The sequence below is a fragment of the Trichosurus vulpecula genome, chromosome 4 (assembly GCF_011100635.1).
Source record: "Trichosurus vulpecula isolate mTriVul1 chromosome 4, mTriVul1.pri, whole genome shotgun sequence".
NCBI classification, from domain to species: domain Eukaryota; kingdom Metazoa; phylum Chordata; class Mammalia; order Diprotodontia; family Phalangeridae; genus Trichosurus; species Trichosurus vulpecula.
In genome coordinates, this window is record NC_050576.1 from 185765085 (window position 1) to 185775595 (window position 10511).

A 10511-nucleotide genomic window follows, 5' to 3' on the forward strand; every position below is an offset into this window, starting at 1 on the left:
AATATTCCTTCATGGTATTTGTTCACTGCATTTGATTGTTTTGGTTTTGTTGCCTAGGCTCTTCCAGGCCAGCAGCACTGCTATTTCCTCAATAAGGATGCCCCTCTCCCAGATGGTCGAAGCCTCCAGGGAACCCTCATTGATAAAGTCACTTTTCAGCATCCTGGCCGTGTACCACTCATCCTCAACCTTATCAGACATCAAGTGGCCTACAACACTCTTATTGGAAGCTGTGTCAAGAGAACAATTCTGAAAGAAGGTGTTGCCTCTTTCTTCTCATGTGTTTACTGGCAGGGTCTGGAAGACTTCTTATGAAGGAATTTCTGCTTTAACAACATAGGTGACATTTCTATAAAGCTTCAAGGTTTGCAGACTACTTTACGTACATTCTCTTCTCTGAGCCTCACAATAGCCCCGTGAGGGAGTGAGATGCTGCTGCTGAGATGATTATCCCCATTTTGCAGATGAGGTGACTGAGAGGTTCAGATAGCTGAGGTGACTTGCCCATGGTCACACAATTATTAAGCGTTTTAAGAAGTGGGGATGAAACCCAGGTCTGTCTGACTCCAATTCCAGTACTTTTATCTGCTGGGGTTGTTCCACCCTGATTGGAGAGAGCCTACTCAGTCCCCAAAGTCCCAGACCCCTGACTGTGCTTCACTCCAACCATCTTTCCTTCTGATCCCCCATGTTGTGGGAACAGGAATTGAATGAACGCTACCTTTGCTTCTGGAGAAGTCCATATCACAGCATTGTCCCCTGGATCCAGGCACTATCCCTGGTACTAATCAAACCAAAACACCCATCTCCAGCACCTTTCTCCCCCTACATAGTGTTTACTATGTGTTAGAACATAAGCTTCTCAAAAGCATTAATTGTGTCTCTTTGTTTTTTGTATTCCTACCCTTTTCCCTAGTGTTTGGAACATAGCCCTTAATAGATGCTTTTTCCTTCACTCCTGCATATTATACTATGCTGCTTCTCTCTGCGAAGAGAGTGGTAGAGTTGGTGTTGGGCCAGAACTGTACCTCCTGACACAGTAATGGGCAAGATGAATAATGATCAAAATCAGGGGGAGCAAAGTAAGTGCTGATTGGATTCTGTCCCATTGGATGTTGATCATATAGTTTTGAGTGCTAGACTTGGAGTCAGCAAGACATAGGTTCATATCCCAAGTCAGACACTTATGTGTTCTGGGTCTCAATTTCTCATATATAAAATGGACCTTTCCAGCTCTAGGCTCTTATCCTGTTAGTTGTTATACTTCTGTATCAGGAGTTGCAACTCAGAACTGTATTTGCCATCCTTTGACACTGTACGTGCCTTCTAGTTGCGGCCTCGTCACCATGGTTGCAGTCATTGGGCTGAGTCCAGTGCATTTTTTTGTTGGTTAAAAGTTGTACAGCTCTTTTCCAGGCAGGGAATCAGGGGCCATTAGAGGCCACAGCATGATTTCTGGCTGCCCTTGCTATGCCTTCGAATTCTCTCCCTAGTCCGTATGTTTCCTCTTCTACTTTCTATGTCTCAGTGAGATTTGGTTCAGTGAGAGTAGGTAGGCAAGAAGAGTGGAGGTGATTAAAAACTTTAAGGTTTATATTCAGAGGAACAAGAATTATATTCAAATGTAAATGATATTTGTGAGTAGTTTACTCACTTTTTAGAGTGTTAAGGTTGATCAGGTACTACCTCCCCTGAGGTAGGTGGTGAAATATTTCTATTTCTATTTTATTAATTGGGAAATGGAAGCTCAGAGAGCTTCAGTGACTTGATTACAGTTTGTGAATTAATAGTCCATGTAACAGTAGAGAGAGAATTCAAACCAGGGCTCTCTTGATTCCTCCACACTGCTGTTTCTGAGTAATTGAAGTTACAGAACATCTACTACCTAGGTTTAACTGGTCTGTTTAATGTTCTTGAATGTGGCCATTTAGGAAATCCCAGGAGAGATTCCTGATTCCACTAAAAATGTTTGAGATAGCAGGACTGTTATAGAGCTAATCTTGTACAGAAATGTGTCCTTCATCCAGAATACTTTTTGGCTCTGAAATGTTGAAAAGCTGAGTTGGGGTTTGGCATGTTGAGTAAATATATGAATTGTGAGGTTCAGAGGCAAACAGACAAGGATATACCGCTTTCAGGCTTGACAATCTTGCTTACTAAGCCATGGGCTGGCCTGCTGACAGCTGCATACTCTGTTAGAAATGCAGTGTTTCTGGGCAACGAGTCTGGATCTAAACTCTCACCAAATGGAATGAAAAACTTCCCTCAGCAGCTTTTGTTTTCATTGCTCACTTCCAGTCCAGAGTATTTACAACTGCTAACATTTTCCAGTCTTTAGAGGATTAACTGTGTCTTTATATTGGAAAGATGTACATTTTGATGTGTATCTTTTGGGAAAATATTCCGTACATAGCTACCAGAGCTAATTACAGCTAGGCTGGGGTCTGTTTCTTTTCTGTATGCTAACGTCTATAGATGGCATGACAAGCTATGTGTATAGAGCTCAAAGATTGGGCCTCCAGAGTATGCTTCTCTGTGAATTCAGTCTATATTTTATTTCAAGTCTTGTGTTTTTTTTCTGACTGCTTTATGGGCCTCTCTCCTTTCAGATTCTCCTGGGATCCTTCAATTTGAGGTTTGTCCTCTTTCTGATACCTGTTTCAGCGTGTCCTTTCAGCATCCTGTGAATGACTCCTTGGTGTGTGGTGAGTTGTGTTGTGTGTCCAGTTTCAGGGGGAGGTGTTTATAGAGATTCAGGAAATATATTTGACTAAAGTTAAAAGTCAGATCTTTTCCAAATGTCCCTCTTGTTTGTTTTTCAGTGGTGATGGATGTGCAGGATTCAACCCATGTCAGTTGTAAACTCTACAAAGGACTGTCGGATGCTCTCATCTGCACAGATGACTTCATTGCCAAAGTTGTTCAGAGGTAAAGCTGTTCCTTTTGCAAAACTAATACTGGAATGTGGTTGGAAGCATGTTGCCTTATTGGTACTTTAAATATGTATTAGTGCTGATGTGAAATTTTTGAGGAAAGTAGTCATTCACTGCTTTGAATTCGCTATCTATTTGTGCTTTCTCTTTCAAAAGTGACAGTTTAAATTTGTAACTGTAAAGCTGGTATTAATAAAAGTTGAGATCTTCTAGCTGGTTTGGTATTAGACAAGTTCCAAATGCATTTTGGAGAGGGAGAAGAATGTTTCTTTTAAAAATACCTATGGCTAAAGAAATATGCTGGCCTCTATTTAGGTCTACCTAGTGCCTGTACCTACTGGGAAAGAACTCTGGAAGCATTACTGTTCTGTGAAACAGATGTAACTGTCAAACAGCAGCTTGAGAGAGGGATAAAGTTTGGTTTGCAGTTTATTAGCCTTTCTAATGGAAATCATTTTCAAACACAACTGTTTGGGTTTTTAAAAAAATAATTTTCCTTAAAATTTTTATTTCTTGGTTTACTTTACAATGAGCAAAAATTGATACCAGCAGTAGTATATTTCAAACCCTTTGATGTGGTATTAGATATAAGCCACAGGTTTTAGAACCTGTGTACTGGATGGTTTTGCTCCTATTTCATTAGTAAAATTAATCATTTCACATTTAGCTTCCATGTGGCACTTTTCAAGAAAGAAATTTTACCATGGTTTTCAATTAGTTTCTTTTTTTCATTTCTATATGAAAGTAAGAATTTGGGATTCCTATTTGATTTTGGTGTATTTTTTGGATGTGTATTGCACAAGTTTAAGTGTCTTCAGGGTCAGCTGTCATTGAAATGAGTGTCTTGTTCAAAGCTTCGGTCTTTGATAGAGATGCTTCTCTTTTTCAGCCTGTCCACTGCATATGAAAACTAAAATCAAGACAGTCTTAAATGGGATGTCTAAATATCATACATTAAAATATCAAAAATTGTTTCCTTGAATGAAGATGTAACATTGGTCCTAGTCAGGGGCCATTGCAATATTAACTTGTCTTTGTGGTGTCTTACAGATGTATGTCCATTCCTGTGACGATGAGGGCTATTCGGAGGAAAGCTGAAACCATTCAGGCCGACACACCAGCCCTGTCCCTCATTGCAGAAACAGTTGAAGACATGGTGAAAAAGAACCTGCCCCCGGCTAGCAGCCCAGGGTATGGCATGACCACAGGCAGCAACCCAATGAGTGGTACCACTACACCAACCAACACCTTTCCGGGGGGTCCCATTACCACCTTGTTTAATATGAGCATGAACATGAAAGAGCGGCATGAGTCGGTGGGCCATGGGGAGGACTTCAGCAAGGTGTCTCAGAACCCAATTCTTACCAGTTTGTTGCAAATCACAGGGAACGTGGGGTCTACCATTGGCTCGAGTCCGACCCCTCCTCATCACACGCCGCCGCCTGTCTCCTCGCCAGCCAGCAACACCAAGAACCACCCGATGCTCATGAACCTTCTTAAAGATAATCCTGCCCAGGATTTCTCAACCCTTTATGGAAGCAGTCCATTAGAGAGGCAGAACTCCTCTTCTGGCTCACCTCGAATGGAAATGGGCTCAGGGGCCAATAAGACGAAAAAGAAGAAGTCGTCAAGAGTACTGCCTGAAAAGCCCAAGCACCAGACTGAAGATGACTTTCAGAGAGAGCTGTTTTCAATGGATGTTGACTCACAGAACCCCATCTTTGATGTTAACATGACTGCTGACACGCTGGACACTCCACACATCACTCCAGCACCTAGCCAGTGTAGCACTCCTCCCACAACCTACCCACAGCCAATACCTCACCCCCAGCCCAGTATTCAGAGAATGGTCCGACTGTCCAGTTCAGACAGTATTGGTGCTGATGTGACTGACATTCTCTCAGACATTGCAGAAGAGGCCTCTAAGCTCCCCAGCACCAGTGATGACTGTCCACCCATTGATACTCCTGTTCGAGACTCTTCAAGCTCTGCGCATTCCCAGAGTGCCCTCTTTGATCCTGATGTTTTCCAAAACAACAATAATGAGAACCCATATACTGATCCCGCAGACCTGATTGCGGATGCTACTGGAAGCCCCAACAGTGACTCTCCTACTAATCATTTTTTTCCTGATGGAGTAGATTTCAATCCTGACTTGCTGAATAGCCAAAGCCAAAGTGGTTTTGGGGAAGAGTATTTTGATGAAAGCAGCCAGAGTGGTGATAATGATGATTTCAAAGGATTTGCTTCCCAGGCACTAAATACTTTGGGAATGCCAGTACTTGCGGGTGATAGTGGAGAAAATAAGTTTAAAAGCAATAGCCAAGCTGACACGGTAGACTTCAGTATTATTGCAGTGGCCAGTAAGGCACTGGGGCCTGCTGACATAATGGAGCACCACAGTGGGAGCCAGAGCCCTTTATTGAGTACAGGAGACTTGGGGAAAGATAAGACTCAAAAACGGGTAAAGGATGGTAATGGCACTGGGAATAGCAGTCTTTCAGGGCCAGCATTAGACAGTAAACCAGGAAAACGTAGCCGAACCCCTTCCAGCGATGGCAAAAGCAAAGATAAGCCTCCAAAGCGGAAAAAAGCAGACACAGATGGGAAGTCTCCATCTCATAGTTCTTCTGCCAGGCCTTTTACTCCACCTGCCAGCACAGGTGGGTCCAAGTCACCTGGAAGTTCAGGAAGATCTCAGACTCCTCCAGGTGTTGCCACACCACCCATTCCTAAAATCACCATTCAGATTCCTAAGGGGACTGTAATGGTGGCCAAACCCTCTTCACACAGTCAGTACACCAGCAGTGGATCTGTGTCTTCCTCAGGAAGTAAGAGCCACCATGGCCATTCTTCTTCCTCATCTTCCTCTTCCACTTCTGCTTCAGGAAAAATGAAAAGCAGTAAATCAGAAGGTTCTTCAGGTTCCAAGATGAGTAGCAGTATGTATTCCAGCCAAGGGTGTTCTGGGTCTAGCCAGTCGAAAAGTTCATCCCAGTCTGTAGGGAAACCAGGTTCTTCTCCCATTACCAAACATGGGCTCAGTAGTAGTTCTGGGAGCAACAAAGTGAAACCTCAAGGAAAGCCATCATCACTTATGAACCCCTCTTTGAGTAAACCAAACATCTCCCCTTCCCATTCAAGGCCATCTGGAAGCTCTGACAAACTTGCTTCTCCAATGAAACCTGTACCTGGAACTCCCCCATCCTCTAAAGCCAAGTCTCCTATCAGTTCAGTTTCTGGTGGCTCTCATATGTCTGGGACTAGTTCAAGCTCTGGCATGAAGTCTTCAGGGTTGGGCTCCTCAGGCTCATTGTCTCAAAAAACACCCCCATCATCTAATTCTTGCACAGCCTCTTCCTCTTCCTTTTCTAGTGGCTCCTCCATGTCTTCATCTCAGAACCAGCATGGGAGCTCCAAAGGGAAATCTCCCAGTAGAAATAAGAAGCCATCTTTGACAGCTGTCATAGATAAACTGAAGCATGGGGTTGTCACTAGTGGCCCTGGAGGTGAAGACCCAATGGAGGGCCAGATGGGAGTGAGTGCCAATTCTTCTAGCCATCCTATGTCCTCCAAACACAATATGTCAGGAGGGGAATTCCAAGGAAAGCGAGAAAAGAGTGATAAAGACAAATCAAAGGTCTCTGTCTCTGGGAGTTCAGTGGACTCTTCTAAGAAGACTTCAGAATCCAAAAATGTGGGGAGCACAGGTGTGGCCAAGATTATCATCAGCAAGCATGATGGGGGATCCCCCAGCATTAAAGCCAAAGTGACTTTGCAGAAACCTGGGGAAGGTAGTGGGGAAGGGCTCAGGCCTCAGATGGCCTCTTCCAAAAACTATGGCTCTCCCCTGATCAGTGGCTCCACTCCAAAGCATGAACGTGGTTCTCCTAGCCACAGTAAGTCACCAGCATATACCCCTCAGAACCTGGATAGTGAGAGTGAGTCAGGCTCCTCAATAGCAGAAAAGTCCTACCAGAACAGCCCCAGCTCAGATGATGGCATCCGCCCACTTCCAGAGTATAGCACAGAGAAACATAAGAAGCACAAAAAGGAAAAGAAGAAAGTGAAGGATAAAGATCGGGACAGAGAACGGGACCGGGACAAAGACCGAGACAAGAAGAAATCTCATAGTATCAAGCCAGAGAGCTGGTCCAAATCACCTATTTCTTCAGACCAGTCCATGTCCATGACAAGTAATACCATCTTACAAGATAGGCCCTCGAGGCTCAGCCCTGACTTCATAATGGGGGAGGAAGAGGATGATCTTATGGACGTGGCTCTCATTGGCAATTAAAAACCTTGTGTTCTAAAAGAAAAAGGAAAAAACTGCACCAATTAAAAGCTCCATCTAATGAGAATTGTAGAACATCATCCTAAGGGATAAACCACAGGGGTCTGCTTTGCCCCAGATAATCTTGGGTGACATGGTTTTGACTGTGCTTGGCAACGTTAGACCTAGAGAGACCCTAGTATTGATCTTTGACTATGGGGTTTGATTCTGGGCAGCCAAGAATTCTGTGTTACTTTGCCAGAGAAAGTAGAAATTGCAGACTTGCTTTGGGTGGGGGGGAAGGGATATGGGAAGGGAAAGGGCGGGAAATAGTTATGCTGAAAATTTTCATATATATTTTTTTCTCCCTTTATCCATTTTTAGGCCATGTTTTAAACTGTCATTTTAGTGCATGTGTTGGAAAGACTGGGTAGGAAATGAAAAAGCAATACGTTCCTTGATGCATTTGCATGAAGGCTGTTCACCCTTGTTCACTCGTCCATTTGAGGCAGGCGCAAATGAAGGATCTCAGTTGTTTTTTAGGCACTAAATCACTAAATAATGCAGGGCGTCTGTTTACGAGGAGTAGTCTTGGGGACGGGAAAGTTATTTTAGCTATTTATTTGTCAATATTTTAATCCCTTGTTTTTATGCAGTGTTTCTCTTCTAATTCTATGGGGTGTAGAGTTCAAAGAAATTGCAAAGAGCAAGGCCTGATAGTACAAAGTATGGACCCAGAGTTGTCACTGCAGCATTGGGTCTAGTCAGTCTGATTAAAGCCCATTTTTGAAGTCAGCTTAACAAAAAACCAGAATGCTTTGAATTCTATACAATAATTAATTTCATAGAGTTTTTCATAGGGCTCACAGACACCCTAAAAATTGTTAGGAGGTACTTTCCTCCTCCTGGGGAGGTTAGGTGTTGATTTTAATTTTTTTTTTTCCTTTAGAAAAAAACCAGAAAACCCGGGATGGCTTTCAGGATATTAACATGTTTTTAAATACAACAAAATTGTGGTTTAATGTCATAGCTCCCTAGTTTAGTAACATTTAAATCACATCAGGGCTAACACTTCTTCTGTCTTTAAATGTGCCAAAAGCCCTCATTCCAATATTTTGCCTGCAGGAGAAGTGATTGCCTTTCCTGAAAGCTGGGTTCCCTATCTCCCTTCTCTGAAGGAATGGGGGCTTAGATCTCTGGTCACTCCACTGTGTGCTCCCTAAATGAGAGAAGTTATGAATTTGCAGCCATAATTTCTCTTGAATCAATTTCAAGCTCACTAAAGAAATGAGGTGCCAGGAATGATAGGTGGGCATGGAGATATATCATAGCTACTATGTAGCTACATAATTGGACCTTTTGGAGAAACAGGTCTTCACCTGATTTCTTAGGGACTACAATAATAGGCACTATAGAAAGAAAGAAATCCAGGAAAACAGTCCAGGTGCAGCACAAGCTCTCATATTTGGAGGGTCCTCTTGAAAAAAAAAATCTGCGGCCTTACTTTGATTCTGACACCTGCACTGTGCCATCCTTGATGATTTCATCCATGATCTGCATCAATAGGATGGGGCCTTCTATCCAGCACAACTCTTCTGGACTTTAAAAAAAACACGTGTCAGGTTGTGCACTGTTTTTAGTGTCAGAGTTGAGTGACCTTGACAAGCAAGAAAGAGTTTTTTCCAGCTCTGTTTCTGCAGGTTGGAGTTAGCATATGGTTGGAAAGTCAGCTTTGGCTTTTTCTCTGGGACTGTTTTGAGTTCTTCCTCCAGTATTCTCCCTTTTTGGGTCATCCATAGGCCAGGACTGACCAACCCTGCCACCTTTGTATCCCTAGGTAATAGGAAGTAGGAAATGTTGCTAAGTAGAGCAAGGACAGTTATCTCTTACCACATCAGAATCAAATGACTTGGGTGACAATAAAGAGGACATGGGCAAGGTGATACCAGAGAGCTTTATCTTGAGATGCTGATACAGTGGCAGCCTCTCATACATAAAACCAGGTAGAACTTCTCACAGGTTGTCACCTGGTTTGCAGCAAAATAAATTTTAAGTTTTCTTTTTTGTGGGAAAAACTTCAAAAAGGGACACTAGGTAATATTGGAATACCAGGGGTTAAACTTTCCCAAATGGTTGTTACAGATACCAAAACAATTAAACTGGGAAGCTTTTTCTCTCTTTCTCTCCGACCCAGATCAAAGAATCCTGAGTTAGGATGTAGATGAAGGATAAGCCCCAGCATTTTCTGGATGAGCACATCCCACACATTGACCCAGCATCTGAACTTGCTTAACAGGAAGCCGGGGGTTAACCTGCTGCACCCTGCATGACAACCAGGGAGCACTGCATTTCTCCATGGGGTGGAGGAGAAGAGTTGAAATAAACCAGGCCTGGAACTGCTCCTCCCTCCTCTTTCAAACAGCAAGGAAATTAAGCCTACATGTACTGTACTTTTCTTCAGCTGGTGTCTTGTGTATATTTAGTTTGACCTGATTCCCTATATTCCCCCTATCTCCACCCCCTCTGCCCCCAAGAACAAAACAGACAGCAATCCTCAATTCTTTTATCAGATTAGGTTTTATTTTGTCTTTTGGTTTTCTTGTTAGGAATGGTTAGCTAAAATAATAAGCTGCTCCAATGCACATGAGGATTTCAAATGATCCAAAAAAATCAATGTGTTTTTAAAGCAAAGTATTTGAGAGGGAAATGTGAAGCAGGGTATTACTTGCCAAAACAAGGATTGAGGATGTTGGTTTTATACTGACAGGATTTTCCTTCTTAAGGTCCAGGTCAGAAAACGCAATACAGCAATATCATGAACTCCAGTTAGAACAAACTTTTTCAGGGAGCCCGTGAGTTATGCAGTATCCATTATTAAGTCACTTCTTGCAGATGCCACAGTAAAGGAGATACTTGTTCATAGTGCAAGGGCATTCATTCTCTTAGGTTGGGGAGGGGCTGTTGTTTTGTCTTTATTTTTACCTTGGGTTTGGATTCTTATCTTTTGGGGGGGGGGTTAACATCAAAAGCCAGGATGGGAATTATGCTAAACTGTAGGAACTGACTTGTACAGTTCTTGAGTTCAGAAATGTGCATCAGGAGCAGGGGTGGGTCTTTTCTAAATCATCATAGAAAGAATGTTTTCCAATTCGACTTTTATTTGTGCAATTCTGTAAATATTTTGGGGTTTTCTTTTATTTTTTTGAAGGTAGACAAAAAATCTGTTTTGTGGGTTTGTTTTTTCCAAAACATTGCAAAAGAACCTGTTTATTTACTTGCAAATAAATTTCTTTGATAAGAAGCAA

At 42.6% G+C, this 10511-nt stretch overlaps 1 protein-coding gene across 1 annotated transcript in view; it reads left to right on the forward strand.

The window, feature by feature from the left end:
• Positions 1-10511, forward strand: part of MED1 (mediator complex subunit 1) — a 38203-nt gene extending 27692 nt beyond the window's left edge. Inside the window, exons 14-17 of the mRNA XM_036753838.1 lie at positions 58-259; positions 2610-2705; positions 2823-2928; positions 3984-10511. Of these exons, the coding sequence (XP_036609733.1) occupies positions 58-259; positions 2610-2705; positions 2823-2928; positions 3984-7230 (3651 nt within the window). The 3' untranslated portion in view covers positions 7231-10511. The remainder of the gene's footprint in view (positions 1-57; positions 260-2609; positions 2706-2822; positions 2929-3983) is intronic.